This window comes from Nycticebus coucang, chromosome 3, assembly GCF_027406575.1.
Source record: "Nycticebus coucang isolate mNycCou1 chromosome 3, mNycCou1.pri, whole genome shotgun sequence".
In the NCBI taxonomy this organism is placed as follows: Eukaryota; Metazoa; Chordata; class Mammalia; order Primates; family Lorisidae; genus Nycticebus; species Nycticebus coucang.
This window is the reverse complement of record NC_069782.1, coordinates 98,628,428-98,645,553: the sequence shown is the minus strand read 5'-3', so window position 1 is coordinate 98,645,553 and position 17,126 is coordinate 98,628,428. Positions and strand designations below refer to the sequence as shown.

Sequence of the window (17,126 nt, the reverse complement as noted above, 5' to 3'; positions counted from 1 at the left end):
AGCTGTGATGCCACAGTGCTCTACCCAGGGCAACAGCTTGAGGCTCTGTCTCAAAAAAGAAAAAGAAAAAGAAAAAAGCTCGCTGGGGTTCCCCCAGGTCTTTTTTTTCTTTTTTGTTATTGGCCGGGGCTGGGTTTGAACCCGCCACCTCTGGCATATGGGACCGGCACCCTACTCCTTGAGCTACAGGCACCGCCACCCCCAGGTCTTATGTCCGAGTCAAACCCTTGACTCTTTGAGTCTTGCTTGCCTACCCCTACATAATATGGGGTCAGGGTTGTAGACATAACAAACAATCAAAAGCTAAATCTAGTTGAGAAATACGATGCATACCCACTGAGCATCTGTAGCTCAGAGGCTAGGGCGCCAGCCACATACACAGAGCTGGTGGGTTCGCCAACCCGGGCCTGCCAAACAACAATGACAACTACAACAAAAATAGCCAGACGTTGTGACAGGTGCCATGGTGGGCGCCTGTAGTCCCAGCTACTTGGGAGGCAAGAGAATCGCTTAAGCCCAAGAGTTTGAGGTTGCTGTGAGCTGTGACACCATAGCACTCTATGGAGGGTGACAAAGTGAGACTCTAAAAAAAAAAAAAAAAAATGATGCATACCATTTAACATACTTAACAGAACAGAAAGCAAAAGTGTTATAATGGGACCTTCAGTTGTGCAAGTGACCCCACTGGTCTTAGGGGGTTCCTGGGTGGCACAATTAACTATATTGGGCGAGCATGTACCAGAAAGAAATCAAGGTTTTAACAGTCTTAGCTTGAGAGAGTTTTCTTCTGGGACTGCCATCCAGTGGGCTCCGCTGTCTTTGGTCTTCTTCATCTGAGTGTGGTATATCTATGCTGACAAGCTGTTGACTCTTACAGCCGTGGGGGTGGTGAGGATAACAGTGAACGGATCCTTCCACTTCGGAGCGAGGCCTTCTTTCTGGAACAACTTAACATACACTTGATCTTCAGACTGAAAGGCACTTTTGGAGTCCTTCTCAGTCCTTCTGGGGCCCCAGTAAGTATCTCAAATCTGCGGCTGGATATCCCTCTGGTTCTGGGAGAGGGACTGGAGATACTTTAAAAGAGTATGGTTTATTGGGCTATTGTTTTTTGTTTTTTTTTTTTTTTTTTGTAGAGACAGAGTCTCACTGTACGGCCCTCAGTAGAGTGCCGTGGCGTTACACGGCTCACAGCAACCTCTAACTCTTGGGCTTACGCGATTCTCTTGTCTCAGCCTCCTGAGTAGCTGGGACTACAGGCGCCCGCCACAACGCCCGGCTATTTTTTTTTTGTTGCAGTTTGGCCGGGGCTGGGTTTGAACCCGCCACCCTCGGCATATGGGGCCGGTACCCTACTCACTGAGCCACAGGCGCCGCCCATTATTGGGCTATTGTTAACAGATGTAACATACAGGGTGTCCCAGGAGTTGCCCCATACATGGGGAAAATGAGAAACTAGCTAAATGTACCTTTATTTGCAAATATAATTACAAACTTATATATTTACAAAATATTCTCTACATGTTAGCCACTTTGTAAAATTGTGTCATAAGTATTTTGTAAATAAAGATACTTTACAATTTCAAAAAAATAAAATAAAATAAAGAGTATGGTTAGGCTTGGCGCCTGTAACTCAGCGGCTAGGGAGCAAGCCATATACACTGAGGGTGGTGGGTTTGAACCCAGCCCAGACCTGCCAAACAACAATGACCATTACAACCAAAAAACAGCTGGGTGTTTTGGCAGGTGCCTGTAGTCCCAGCTACTCAGGAGGCTAAGGCAAGAGAATCGCTTAAGCCCCAAAGTTTGAGAATGCTGTGAGCTGTGACGGTACAGCATTCTACCAAGGGCAACATGGTGAGACTCTGTCTCAAAAAAAAAAAGTATGGTTAGTTATATCTGCAGAGGGTACATGGGGGAGCAGAAGGGTAGTCTCCTATATGTGATTTCATAAGGACTAAAACCTGTTGTATATGGAGTACACCTTGCTCTGAGATTTACTAAGGGCAGGAGCTCTACTTTCCACCAGTCTCATTAATGAGTTTGGTTAAAGTTTCTTTTAGGGTCCAGTTCATTCTTTCTACTTTTCCCAAGCCATGGGGCCAGTAGGCACAATGGAGGTTCCACTGTATACCTAGGGCTTTACTAATTGCTTGGGTCAAAGTAGAAACAAAAGCCAGCCCATTACCTGAGCCAATTGGAAGAGGGAGCCCATATCTACAAATAATCTCATTCAGGCTCAGCGCCTGTAGCTCAAGCAGCTAAGGCACCAGCCATATACACCTGAGCTGGGGCTGCCAAACAATGACAGCTACCACCAAAAAAAAAAAAAAAAAAAAAGCAGCTGGGCATTGTGGCTGGTGCCTGTAGTCCCAGCTACTTGGGAGGCGGAGGCAGGAGAATCACTTGAGCCCAAGAGTTGGAGGTTGCTGTGAGTTGTGATGCCATAGCACTCTACCCAGGGTGACAGCTTGAGGCTCTGTTTCAAAAAAAAAAAAAAAAGAAATAATCTTATTCAGATTTTATGTCTGGGTGAACTTCAGCCATGGCTGATCAAGCAGTAGGCTCTGGCATTGGGCGAGTTCATCATTTGACATCCACCTCCCACACAAGCAGGGCTGTGGCTGTGATAGTATTGATAAGCAGCCTGGCCACCCAGTGGCTACTGGGTCAAGGCACTTAGACAGATAAGCCACAGGCCATTTCCACCGTCTGAGAGTCTGCGTTAATACCCCTTTGGCAGTGCCTCTGATTTCATGGACAAACAGGTGAATGGCTTAGTGATGTCCAGTAAAGCCAGGCTGGGGCTGTTACAAGGGCCTGCTTTAGAATTTTAAATGCCTAATCCTCTTGGTCTGTCCACAGGAGGGGTCCATCACCAGCAGTGGCAGCATACAAGGGCTTTGCGATTTCAGCAAAACCCCGGACCCATAAGCAGCAGTAGCCCACTGCCCCCAGGAATCCCCCAACTTGCCGTTTTGTTGTAGGATGATGGGCAGCCAGTTCAGGGGGTTTGGATTCTGCCCAGACTCGAGGAAAATCTTCTTGTAGCTGGGCTAATAGTGTGGGGGCTGTGGTTTCTGCTTGGGCCTCGTTTTCATCAGTATTTAGTAGGAGATACTCTTCCAATAAAGAAGTGGACAAGACAAATGTAACTGGTAGACAGGGGACTCAGGCGTTGGAGTGGGGTCTGCGTCTGATACTATGTCATTTCCCTCTGGGGAGAATGAAATAGTGGCCTGGAGTTTCTAGAGTAGGTCTCTGCCCATGAGGGGGTTAGGGCAATCTGGGATTACCAGGAACATATGGATCACCTGTGTTCGATGTCAAGTGACTGGACGCATTTGGGTGGTCCCAGTGGCTCCTTGGATGGGGATCTTCTCATCAGATAAAGCTTCCATCAGCTCCTGTAAAACAGACCACTCCACCCCCCCACCCCCACCAGGAATTTAATTTAGCTGCCCCCCACTTCGGCTTGCACCAAGGGCTCTTGGGGTCCTGAAGGAAGAGAGCCCTGGCCCCTTCGACCGGAGTCACTGCCAAGCTCTTCTGTATGGGCTTACTGTCGGCACCAAGCTCTGGGCATTCACTTCTCCAGTGGCCTCTCTTTTTGCAATAGGCACATTGGTCTCTTTCTAGCTTTGATTGGCTTGGGCAAGCGAGTCACTGGTTTTCTCCTATCCCTGACTCCAACTTAGTTCCTTGTACTGCTTACAATGTTGCCACAGTAATCTTAGCTTGTCTGCGTGGGGTTTTCTCTACCTCAGTTTTGTGCTTTTGCTTTTCAACATCTGTTACATAAACTTTTAGGGCAATTTCTAGCAGCTGGGAAATATTCATCCCAACAAATCCCTCCAGCTTCTGTAATTTCTTCCTGATGTCTGGGGCTGACTGAGAGACAAAGGCTACGTTTACTGCCCTGGCATTTTCTGTGGCCAAGAGGTCAAATGGGGTATAGATTCAGAAGGACTCTAAGTTGCTCCAAACAGGCCCTGGGTGACTGTTCTGGGCCCTGGACTACCTCAGTTGTTTTTGATAAATTTACAGGTTTTTGGGCTGCTGCCGGTAGGCCAATTAAAATAGACCGGTAAAAAGCTTCTAGAGCAGTGGTTCTCAACCTTCCTAATGCCTCGACCCTTTAATACAATTCCTCATATTGTGGTGACCCCCAACCATGAAATTATTTTCTTTGCTACTTTATAACTGTAATTTTGGTACTGTTATGAATCATAATGTAAATATCTGATATACAGGATGGTCTTAGGAGACCCCTGTGAAAAGGTCGTTTGACCCCCAAAGGGGTCGCGACCCCATGTTGAGAACTGTTGTTCTAGCAGGAGTCCTCAAACTGCAGCCCACAGGCTACATGAGGCAGTGTTGATTGTATTTGTTCCCATTTTGTTTTTTTTTTTTACTTCAAAATAAGATATGTGCAGTGTGCACAGGAATTTGTTCATAGTTTTTTTTTTTTTTAACTATAGTCTGGCCCTCCAACGGTCTGAGGGACAGTGAATTGGCCCCCTGTTTAAAAAGGTTGAGGACCCCTGTAACTAGAGCCTGGGATCTTGCTAAGGTAGTGGGGTCCCAATCTGGCCATTCCACTGGAAAAACTCTGTTAAACTCTTTGCTCCTCCTCCCCAGCATCACCAAAACTGGCCAAGGTGGCTTTTCTAGCTTTGGTTTGAACCCTGTTGAAAAAGGGACATAGGGTGGCACCTGTGGCTCAAGGAGTAGGGTGCCGGCCCCATATACCGGAGGTGGCGGGTTCAAACATCGCCCCAGCCAAAAACTGCAAAAAAAATAATTAAAAAATTAAATAGAAAAAGGGACATAGACAAGAAAGGGGCAGGCGCCTCTTCCTGCTCCCTCCTTGGGAGGTGCCTCCCAAAGGGGGAGGATCTAGGCCTCTCCTTTAGACTCAGGCTCTGTAAGACTGGAGGCAAGATGCCGAGATGGGGGGTGGTTTGAGACCTGCTGAGGGGGAAGGCTTCAGAGGGGAGGTGCTGAGGGAATTTCTCCCATGGAGGAGATTATGAGAGAGTATAGCCCTCCTGTGATGTAAGGAGGCAACAAATCCTCTTCCCCTGATAGGGCAAGGGTTAGTGGGGTCTGCTGACTCTTTCAGGGTCAGGGACAGGCAAGAAGGATTGCAGAATGAGATCTCATGATTTGACAAACAAAAATAGATACATCAACAGGACAAACAAAATGACTTGAGATAAAAAGTAACGGCCCCATATACCGAGGGTGGCAGGTTCAAACCTGGCCCCGGCTGAACTGCAACCAAAAAATAGCCGGGCGTTGTGGCGGGCGCCTGTAGTCCCAGCTACTCGGGAGGCTGAGGCAGGAGAATCGCTGAAGCCCAAGAGCTAGAGGTTGCTGTGAGTCCTGTGACATCATGGCACTCTACCTAAGGCAGTAAAGTGAGACTCTGTCTCTACAAAAAAAAGTAACGGTTACTATAAACAAACATACACAAATCTAAAGGGCATATCTGAGGCTGAGGCTCCCCACCAGCATCCTGGTGTTTTCTAGGGACATGTTGCACTATCGACACAGGTGTCTCTGAGAATCCCAGACAGGCTAGGTTCCCTAAGGCCCCTGCCTTACAGATTTATGAACTACCCCTTTTCACCTGTGCCTCTGCATCCAAGCTTCCCCAAGGCCAAAAGATCAAAGCTGACAGGCCAGGCTCCCCTGAGCTCCTGTCTTAGGCCAGGTTTCCTGAGGCTCCTATCCAGTGGTCTCCCCTTGGAGGTCCCTAAGGGCCCTTCTGAACAAAAAAAAAAAAAAATCAAACAAACACCACAGACTCAAACAACACCACAGACAATTACCTCTCAAGAGTAAGTTGGAGGACCTGAATTTGGGTGAGGAGATGCAAGGAGTCCCTCTGAAGCCCTCAGGAATTATGGGAATTAAATTTAATTAATTTAAATTTATTTAAATTATGGGAATTATGGGGCTCTGGAAATTCCCAGGGGGCACAAACCCCTATAATTCCTGTCATTTCTGGGGGGCTACACAAGGAGGCCCACCCTCTGGCTGGCGAATCTCACTGGGTCCTCCAAATGTTATACCCGAAGTGAGTGGAATAGAGAAACGCCAGCACACTGAGTCCAAAATTAAGCAAGGGGCCTTTATTGATCAGCCTGGCCAAGAGCAAGCTCACGCTGCAAAGTCTCTCAACTAGAAGCAGGGGTGGAAACCTTCTATAAGGGGCTTTTGGTAGGGGAGGAGGAGTCCTTAATGTAAGCTGAATTTGACAAGAGCCAACACCTGGTAAGGGGAATGCTTACAAGCGGAAGCTGGGATTTTACAGGATTATGCAGTCATTACTAAACTCTCTCAGCTGAGCTTCCTGTTTTAAAGGGGGAGTGTTGAAAGCCCTTAGCACAGTGGTTCTCAACCTTCCTAATGCTGCGGCTCTTTAATACAATTCCTGTGGGTTGTGACCCACAGGTTGAGAACTGCTGCCTTAGCAAGATGGAGTTGGGGCATAACATATTGATTGGTAAGATAATGAATTCTGATTTAGACATACTGATGTATAGGAGTGAGTGAAACATTCAGAAGTGATTGTTCCAGCGATATCGGATATTCCAATCTGCAGTTCTAGAGAGCCATCTGGACTGAAGACAAAGTTTTGGGAGCAAGTAGCATATGTAATGAAAGCCCTGGAAGTGGATAAGACCTACCTTGGGTAAGGCTTAGAAAGGAATTTTCAGGAACACTAACACTTAAAGGACAGACATTTAACTTTATTTACTCCTCAGAATAATTCTGTGGAGATAAGTATTATTGTTATTTCCATTTTACTATGAGAAAACTGAAGCTTAGAAAAGTTAACTTGTCAGGTGGCACCTGTGGCTCAGTGGGTAGGGCACGGGCCCCATATACTCAGGGAGCAGGTTCAAACCCAGCCCCAGCCAAACTGCAACAAAAAAATATCCGGCCGTTGTGGTGGGCGCCCCAGCTACTCGGGAGGCTGAGGCAAGAGAATCACCTAAGCCCAGGAGTTGGAGGTTGCTGTGAGCTGTGTGAGGCCACAGCACTCTACTGAGGGTGATAAAGTGAGACTCTGTCTCTACAAAAAAAAAAAAAAAGAAAAAGTTATCAATAAGAAAGCCAGTCTGAAATTCAAACTTTAAGTCTGTGAGAGCTTTCAACATCAGTACTCCCTTTTATATGTCAAAGTACTTTACACAGGTAGCACTTAATTAAAATCTTATCTCTCCCCTTCCCATTTGACTTGATAACTTACCAAGGAAAGTTAGGTATGTAGACTGGAGGTGGTGGCTAACGCCTGTAATTCTAATACTCTGGGAGGCCAGGGCAGGTGGATTGCTTTAGCTCACGAGTTTCAGACCAGCCTGAGCAACAGTCAGACCCTGTATCTAAAAATAGCCAGGCATTGTGGCCGGCATTTGTAGTCACAGCTACTTGGGAAGCTGAGACAAGAGAATTGCTTGTGCCTAAGTGTTTGAGGTTGCTGTGAACTATGACGCCACGCCAGTCTACCGAGGGCGACAAAGTGACACTATGTCTCAAAAAAAAAAAGGGATGTAATTAAAATAAAACATGCATGAGGTGGTTGTCACCTGTGATATTTAACTCTTGTTACCTTGGGCAGTTGTACACATTCCTGCAATCTATTTCAGGGTTGAGGTGAAGATATTTGTCAAGAGATTACGTATTAATAATAATAAACGGATACTTGCTACATTTCAGAGCGCTTTTTTAAAACTACATTTTTATCTAGTGATGGGCTGGGGTATACACTAAAGTCAAAAGGTTGTGGCCGTTCAGCTTATATCAATTAACACGAGTAAAGTTATTATGTTTGTAAACGATATTCTGAAATGGTTTGTTATAAATACTTCTTCACAGGTGTCAAGCAAGAAATGAATGAACCATTGCAGGGGGTGGTGTTTTCGTATCAACGGTTGCTATGGTGACCATTACGTCTTCCCATTGGCCGCTTCCGAGCATATTGCGGTTCCCCTGGAGGACTTCATTGGTTACCGTTCTGCAGCGGCTGTCGAGAGCCGTAAGTGAAGTGTCGCAAAGCAGAAGGAAGGCGGGAGTCCAGACTGCGCGCATTGGGAAAACCTAGGTAGTAGAGGCAGCTATGGCTAACGCTCTGTGGGCAGAAGTCTGTGAGAAATTCGAGGCGGCGCTGGCGCTCTCACGGGTAGAGTTGCATAAAAACCCAGAGAAGGAACCGTACAAGTCCAAATACAGCGCCCGAGCGCTGCTGGAAGAGGTAAAGGCGCTGCTCGGCCCCGCGCCTGAGGATGAGGATGAGCGGCCTGAGGCCGACGACGGCTTGGGTGCAGAAGACCACACCCTGGCTCTGCCAGCGGAAGTGGTGGAGGCCGAGGGGCCCATCGCCCGGCGGGCGGTGAGGCTGGCGGTTATTGAGTTCAACCTCGGGGTGAACCACATCGACACTGAGGAGCTGTCAGCGGGGGAGGAGCATCTGGTGAAATGCCTGAAGCTGCTGCGCAGGTACCGGCTCTCGCACGACTGCGTCTCCCTCTACATCCAGGCGCAGGTGAGAGCGATCCCGGCCTCTGCTGTGCGGCGCCACCGCGGGGCTCCAGCGCCGAGCGAGGCCGGCCCCTGCCGGCTAGAGGCGAGGGGACGGAGAGGAGCTCCAGGCCCTCCCCAGGGCAAAGGCACACGTTTTAAGCGCAATTTGTCCCCACGTTTTTAAAGCTTGGGATGAGTCCCAGAGAGAGTCTTAGGGCCTTCAGAAAGGTCTTGTAACTAGATCTCCCACTGTCGGCTTCCAACTCCCTCTCCTCCTCATCGCCCACTCCAACGACATCACTTGCTGCTTCATTTAGTGGTGGGTGCGTAATGCTCTTCCAGTCTGTTTCCATCAGTCTAAATCCTGTTCATTCTAGTAGCTAGAAAAAAAAAAAAATCGATGCAACATAGCGAGACCCTGTTTCTACAAAAATTTTTAAAAGTAGCCAGGCCTTGAGGTCCGCCCTATAGTCCTCTGTGTACTTAGGCAGAAGGATCGTTTGTGCGGGGAGCTGCAGGTTGCAGTGAGTTGTGATCGTGCTACTGCACTCCAGTCTGGTAAGACAGGGTCTCACTCTGTTCCCCTCAAACCCGGCCCCAGCCAAACTGCAACAAAAAAATAGCTGGCCGTTGTGCAGGGCACCCCAGCTACTCGGGTGGCGGCGGCAAGAGAATCGCCTAAGCCCAGGAGTTGAAGGTAAGACAGGGTCCTCCAACTAAGGAGAGGAGCCCCAGGCCCTCCCCAGGGCAAAGGCACACGTTTTAAGCGCAGTTTGTTCCCACGTTTTTAAACGTGGTCTCTACTAAAACCTCCCCCCCCCCCCCGAAAAAAAAGAAAGAAAAATATCCAAAGTAATTTAAATCTTAAGGTCTCAAGGAAATGACAAAGAATACTTTTTTTTTTTTTTAAAAAGAGGCAGTCTCACACTGTTGCTCAGGCTGTAGTGCAGTGTGACCCCATCATAGCTAACTACAGCCTCAAACTCCAGGGCTCAGGTGATCCTCTCGACTTCTTCCAAAATGCTGTGATTACACTGAGCCTTTGCAGAGTGTTTCGAATTAACAATGCAAAGTGTCTGGGTCGGATGTGGTGGCTCACACCTATAATCCTAGAGGTCTGTTAGTCCAAGGTGTGTATTTCTTGAGCTTACAAGTTCTAGACATCCTGAACAAGAGGATCCTGCCTCTACTAAAAATAGGAAAATTAGCTGAGCAGTGATGTTATGTACTCCCAGCTACTTGGGAGGCTGAGGTATGAGTATCGCTTGAGGTTGCTGTGAGCTATGATGATGCCACAGCACTCTACACAGGCAACAGAGTAAGACTGTCTCAAATAAATAAAAATTAAAAGAGCAAAACATGGTGTCCAAAATCTTGTCATTTTTTTTCTGAGACAGTCTCACTGGTGGCATCACAGCTCACAGCAACTTCAAACTCTTGGGCTTAAGTGATTCTCTTGCCTCAGCCTCCCAAGTAGCTGGGACTACAGGCGCCCACAACACCCTACTTTTTTTTGGTTGTAGTTGTCATTGTTTGGCAGGCCCAGGCTGGACTCGAACCCACCAGCTGCTGAGCTACAGGTGCCAAGCCTGGTGCATGGTTTATTAAATAATTTTTACATTCTGCATTGGGAATTTAACACTAAAATACAAATATGGGCTTGGCACCTATGGCTCAAGTGGCTAAGGCTCCAGCCACATACACCAGAGCTGACGGGTTCGAATCCAGTCCGGGCCTGCCAAACAATGACAACTACAACCAGAAAATAGCTGGGCGTTGTGGCAGGTGCCTGTAGTCCCAGCTACTTGGGAGGCTGTGGCAAGAGAATCACTTAAGTTCAGGAGTTGGAGGTTTCTGTGAGGTGTGATGCCGCAGCACTCTACCCAGGGCGATAGCTTGAGGCTCTGTCTCAAAAATATGTATGTATAAGGAAATAAAATATATGTATGAAGTCTTTGTAGGTGCCTTTGGTACTTTGATTAGGGCCAAGTCCGGTGCCTAATATATGAGATCTAGAGAACATTTGCCAAAATTGATCGTATGATAAATAAGCCTTAAAGATCTTCAGAGTTAAGGAGGGAATTATATAGGTCATATTCTTTTATCTGGCCCAATAAATTTAAAAGCCATATGACAGGGACTACATTTCCTTTTTGCATATTATTTATAGCCCTAGCACATAGTAAGTATATTCTAAAAATTTGTTGAATGGCTGAATGATTCAATGAAATTCAGAAGATGCTGAATTCAGACAAAACCCCAGTTATTTGAAATTTTCCTTAATCATACAACCTAAGAATAAACATTCAAAAAGTTCAAGGCTGTGCATAATGGCTCATGTTTATAATCCTTGGGAGGCTGAGGTGGGAGAATCACTTGAGGCACAAGCCAGACCCCATGTCTATAAAAAAATTAACTCCCTGCTACTTGGGAAGCTGAGGCAGGAGAATTACTTGAGCCCAGGAGTTTGAGGTTGCTGGGAGCTACAATGTCACCATTTCACTCTAAAAAAATTCCACATCAATATTCTCATGTAATATTGGAACAAGTAAATATGGCTATTCATCACAGCATTGTTGGTTACTAAAGGAGGAAAATATAAACATCAGTAGAGACATAGGTTAACTCTGTTTAGATATAGATTAACTGAATTGTATTATATCCATACAGAAGAACAGTATGCAATCATTAAAAATAATGATTTAGGCTCAGCTCCCATAGCACAGTGTAGTTATGGTGCCAGCTACATACACTGAGGGTGGTGGGTTTGAACCCAGCCCTGGCCAAGTAAACAACTGCTGCAAAAAAATAGCCGGGTGTTGTGGCAGGCACCTGTAGGCTCAGCTACTTGGGAGGCTGAGGCAAGAGAATCTCTTAAGCCCAAGAGTTGGAAGTTGCTGTGAGCTGTGATGCCACAGCGCTCTACCGAGGGTAACATACCAATACTGTCTCAAAAAAAAAAAAATTTAAGGTCATGCAATAAATCATACATAATTTTTTTTTTTTTTTTTGTAGTGACAGAGTTTCACTTTATGGCCCTAGGTAGAGTGCCATGGCATCACATAGCAACCTCCAACTCCTGGGCTTAAGCAATTCTCTTGCCTCAGCCTCCCAAGTAGCTGGGACTACAGGTGCCTGCCACAACACCCGGCTATTTTTTTTGTTGCAGTTTGGCCGGGGCCGGGTTTGAACCCGCCACCCTTGGTATATGGGGCTGGCACCTTACCGACTGAGCCACAGGTGCCGCCCATACATAAATTTTTTAAAAGTATCAGTTCATGGGATTATAACTGCTTTTTCTTAGTTTTAGAGAACTACAGAACTGGACCCACTTTATATTATCAAGAGACTGTCCCTTTCTACCTTCACTGGATTCTGAGGGCCTTCAGAATGATTTTTCTCTGGTATTCCTTCCGATCCTTTTTTTTTTTTTTTTTTTTTTTTTTTTGTGGTTTTTGGCCGGGGCTGGGTTTGAACCTGCCACCTCTGGCATATGGGACTGGCGCCCTACTCCTTGAGCCACAGTGCTGCCCCTCCTTCCGATCCTTGTTAGCAATATATACTGACACTATAATCTTTTTTTTTTTTTTTTGTTAGAGACAGAGTCTCATTTTGTTATCCTCGGTAGAGTGCTGTGCTGTCACAGCTCACAGCAACTTCCAACTCCTGGCCTTAGGCAATTCTGTTGCCTCAGCCTCCCAAGTAGCTGGGACTACAGGCACACGCCACAATGCCCAGCTATTTTTTTCTTGAAGTTTGGCTGGGGCCGGGTTCGAACCTGCCACCCTCAGTATATGGGGCTGGGGCTTTACCCACTGAATTACAACTTCCTTGAAGTGTAATTAAGATGTAGTAAACTGGGCGGCACCTGTGGCTCAGTCGGTAAGGCGCCGGCCCCATATACCGAGGGTGGCGGGTTCAAACCCAGCCCCGGCGAAACTGCAACCAAAAAAAAAATAGCCGGGCGTTGTGGCGGGCACCTGTAGTCCCAGCTGCTCGGGAGGCTGAGGCAAGAGAATCGCTTAAGCCCAGGAATTGGAAGTTGCTGTGAGCTGTGTGATGCCATGGCACTCTACCGAGGGCCATAAAGTGAGACTCTGTCTCTACAAAAAAAAAAAAAAAAAAAGATGGAGTAAACTGCACATATTTTTAAGTGTACAGTTTAAGTTTTGACTTAAGAGTAAACCTGTGAAGGCCAGGCTCGGTTACTCATACCTGTAATCCCAGCGCTCTGGAAGGCCAAGATGGGCGGATCGCCTGAGCTCACTTTCAGTTCAAGACCAGCCTGAGCCAGAGCCAGAGCCAGACCTTGTCTCTAAAAATAGCTGGGTGTTGTGGCGAGAGCAACAAAGTGAGACTCTATCTCAAAAAAAAAAGTAAACCTGTGAAACAAATGCTGCACTCAGAGGTAACGTGTGTTCTTTCCTTCCCTTCTATATATTCTTTTCCTCTCTCCCTCTTGCCCTCTACTCTGCATTTTGTAGAATTTTATATTAATGAGATCTTAACTACATATACTCTTTTTGGACTGACTTCCTTAGCATCATTATTACATTGCTCTATCTACTGAAATGTTCATATTTATTTTCAGTCTGTTAATATGGTGAATTACATTGATAGTTTTTCCATTGTTTTTGTTCTTTTTTTTTTGGAGACAGTCTCACTTTGTCACCCTCTGTAGAGTGCTGACCTCATAGCTCACAGCACCTCAAAATCCTGGGCTCAAGCAATTCCCTTGCCTCAGCCTCCCAAGTAGCTGGGACTGCAGGCGCCCACCACAATGCCAGTCTACTTTTAGAGATGAGGTCTCACTCTGGCTCAGACTGGTCTGGAACCTGTGGGCTCAGGCAATCCACTTGCCTTGGCCTCTCAGAGTGCTAGTGAGTCACCTCGCCTGACCAGATTTTCCATTGTTAAGCCAACCTGTGTTCCTGACATAAACTCCATTTGATCATAAGGTATTATCTTTTTTGTATATTGTTGAACTAATTTCGATGAAATTGTTTAAAACTTCTGCATTTATGTTATGAAGAATATCAGTCTATAGTGTTGTATCTTTGATTTAATGTGAGATGGGAAATGTTTTGTCCTTTTCTCTTTTCTGAAATAGTTTGTCTGCAGTTGGTATTATTTCTTCCTTATGTGTTTAGTAGAATTCACCAGTAACATGTTTTTAGTTGTTTTTCTTTTATGTTTACTTTTTTCCTTACCTAGTTTGGTAGAGAGCAAGGACACATGTGAAAGATGCAGGACCTTTTGGTGTAGTTTTTTTACCCTTAGTTGGGATTTATACTGTATTTAAAAAATAATTTATGGGCGGCGCCTGTGGCTCAGTCGGTAAGACACTGGCCCCCTATACCGAGGGTGGCGGGTTCAAACCTGGCCCCGGCTGAACTGCAACCAAAAAATAGCTGGGCGTTGTGGCGGGCGCCTGTAGTCCCAGCTACTCGGGCGGCTGAGGCAAGAGAATCGCTTAAGCCCAGGAGTTGGAGGTTGCTGTGAGCTGTGTGATGCCATGGCACTGTACTGAGGGCCATAAAGTGAGACTCTGTCTCTACAAAATAAAAAAAATAATAATAATTTTATATAGGGTGGTGCCTGTGGCTCAGTGAGTAGGGTGCTGGCCCCATATGCTGAGGGTGGTGAGTTCAAGCCTAACCCCAGCCAAACTGCAACAATAAAAAAAAAAAAAAATTAAAAAAAATAATAATTTATATAAACGGTCAATAGTGGTTATCTCTATGGAATTAACACTAAAAAATAAAAAATTTAAATCCCAAACACTAAATGTAATTTTAAAACCAATAAAGCTATTCTAAGGCCAGATGTGGTAGCTTACACCTTATCATCCTGGCACTTTGGGAGGCTAAGACAGAAGGATTGTTTTAGGTCAGGAATTGGAGACCAGCTTGAAGAATAGTGGGCCCTCGGGTGGTGCCTGTGGCTCAAAGGAGTAGGGCACCGGCCCCATGTGCCAGAGGTAGTGGGTTCAAACCCAGCCCTGGCCAAAGGCTGCAAAAGAAAAAATAGTGGGCCCTCATCTCTGCAAAATAAAATTATCTGAGTGTGGTAGTGCGCATCTGTATTCCAGCTACTCAGGAGGCTGAGCCAGAAGGATTGCTTGAGCCCTGAGTTTGAGGTTATAGTCTCAAGAAAAAAAAAGCCACTCTAGATTCCTTACATGGTCCTAACCTTCAGGACCTTAATAGGTTATGGTCCAGAAGTAGATTCTTACTTGTTTCTGGACATACTTTAGGTTCTCTATTCAGTTTAATATTTATCACACACCAAGGTTGTTGTCTTCTATGGCATAGCCTAACTTGGATATATAGCAGGGCAAACATTAAACACATTCCAGTCCCAAAATAATGTAACTAGTTCCTGGTGCTAGACGAATCCTTAGACCAGGTGTCCTCAGACTGCAGTCCGCGGGCCACATAAAGCGGTGTGAATTGTATTTGTTCCCGTTTTGTTTTTTACTTCAAAATAAGATATGTGCAGTGTGCATAGAAATTTGTTCATAGTTTATTTTTTTAAACTATAGTCCGGCCCTCCAATGGTCTGAGGGACAGTGAATTGGCCCCCTGTTTAAAAAGTTTGAGGACGCCTGCTCTAGACTGTCTAGGGTAGGTATAGTGCGCTGTGGTAGGGCTTACTGGTGTCATGGCCAAATGGAGTATCAAGGACATATCAAAAGAAAAATAAGTTGAACTAAAGAATAAGGAAAAGGTGACTTGTGTGTCTATTTCTAAGATCAGAAAATGACAATCAGTAAGTTAGTAGGAAAGCAGAGCCCTTCAAGCCTGAAATACTTATGAGGGTCCTGGAAAACACCTCATATGTGACCTAGAGGAGAGGACTACCGATCTCAGTATATTATGACTTACAGTCCTGGATACTGAGGACTGGTCAAGTCACTTAAAAAAAAATTACAAGGCTGGTCGCAGTGGCTCACGCCTGTAATCCTAGCACTCTGGGATGTTGGAGACCAGCCTGAGCAAAAGCAAGACCCCATCTCTAAAAATTGAAAAACTAGCCAGGCATTGTGGCAGGTACCTGTAGTTCCAGCTACTTGGGAGGCTGAGGTAAGAGAATCGCTTGAGCACAAGAGATTGAGGTTGCTGTGAGCTGTGATACCGTGGCACTCAATCCCAGTGTGACTGAATGAGACTCTGTCTCCAAAAAAAAAAAAAAAAATTACAGAATGGGTATATTATGTGAGACCAGAAGACCAAAGAGCTCTGTGCCAGTGGAATGGTCAAGTCACCTTTAAACTGTAGGGTTTCTAAACCTTTTTTGTTTCACATGCCCATAGTGAAGCTGACATTTCATGAAACAATGATTTTATTTTATTTTATCTTATTATTTTTTTTTTGGCCAGGGCTGGGTTTGAACCTGCCACCTCTGGAATATGGGGCTGGCGCCCTACCGACTTGACCACAGGTGCTGCCCTATTTTATCTTATTTTTGAGACAGTCTTACTATGTCACCCCCAGGAGAGTAGCCATGGTGTCACAGCTCACAGCAACCTCAAACTCTAGGGCTTAAGCAATTCTCTTGCCTCAGCCTCCCAAGTAGCTGGGACTATACAGGTGCCCACCACAATGCCTGGCTATTTTTTGTTGCAGTTGTTATTGTTTAGCTGGCCCAGGCTGGGTTCTACTACAGCTGTGGCTGGTGCCGTAACCACTGTGCTACGGGGCACCAAGCCCAGAATAATGATTTTATTTTATTTTATTTTTTTTTTGTAGAGACAGAGTTTCACTGTATCGCCCTCGGGTAGAGTGCTGTGGCGTCACACGGCTCACAGCAACCTCTAACCCTTGGGCTTACGCGATTCTCTTGCCTCAGCCTCCCGAGCAGCTGGGACTACAGGCACCCGCCACAACGCCCGGCTATTTTTTTGTTGCGGTTTGGCCGGGGCTGGGTTTGAACCCGCCACCCTCGGCATAGGGGGCCGGCACCCTACTCACTGAGCCACAGACGCTGCCCCAGAATAATAATTTTAAATGTGTGAAGGGTATATAACAATATAGAAGTACAATTATTTTTAAAACAAAATTTGTGATATAGTTATGCTTTAATAACAGTATCAAAAGGTAACTATTAGCTTTGATAATTCTGAAGTAATGAGTATAAATGATACTGAGATATCTGCAAACTAGCGTAAGAAATTTTGTTCATTTCTCTTGGTCACAAAGTCCCAGGCACTGTAACATTGCTGCAGTTTGTTTACTATATTTATAATCAAAAGAAATGCTAAATTGTAGTAGGAGATCACTGAAAATTTGTGTGTGTGTGTTTTTTTTTTCCTATCCAAATTCATGGACTCTGAATTCTCTTCATGGATTCTGTGGGGATCCATAGACTCAAGGTTAAGAATCGGTGTTGAAGACTCTTGTTTCCTTAGCCTGTTACTTTCCCTAAAGAAGTGAAGAAAATATGGTAGAACCCCAGCTTCAGAAGTATCCTTGTGCCTGAAATACTATCCCAACAAATGGAAGGCAGACTAACCCTATGTCTAAAGGGAAGCTAGACTCCAGTCTTTCAATTCTGACCATCTCAACAGGCCTAATTTGCCCTGCAGTGCC

General features: G+C 45.7%; 1 protein-coding gene across 2 annotated transcripts in view; it reads left to right on the top strand.

Moving 5' to 3' along the window:
- The first annotated feature begins 8,027 nt into the window (after positions 1-8,027).
- Positions 8,028-17,126, top strand: part of KIFBP (kinesin family binding protein) — a 34,449-nt gene continuing 25,350 nt past the window's right edge. The window contains exon 1 of one of the 2 annotated variants that reach the window (XM_053582274.1): positions 8,028-8,557. In XM_053582274.1, the coding sequence (XP_053438249.1) occupies positions 8,132-8,557 (426 nt within the window). In that variant the 5' untranslated portion in view covers positions 8,028-8,131. The remainder of the gene's footprint in view (positions 8,558-17,126) is intronic. The other variant, XM_053582273.1, reaches the window with a different exon arrangement.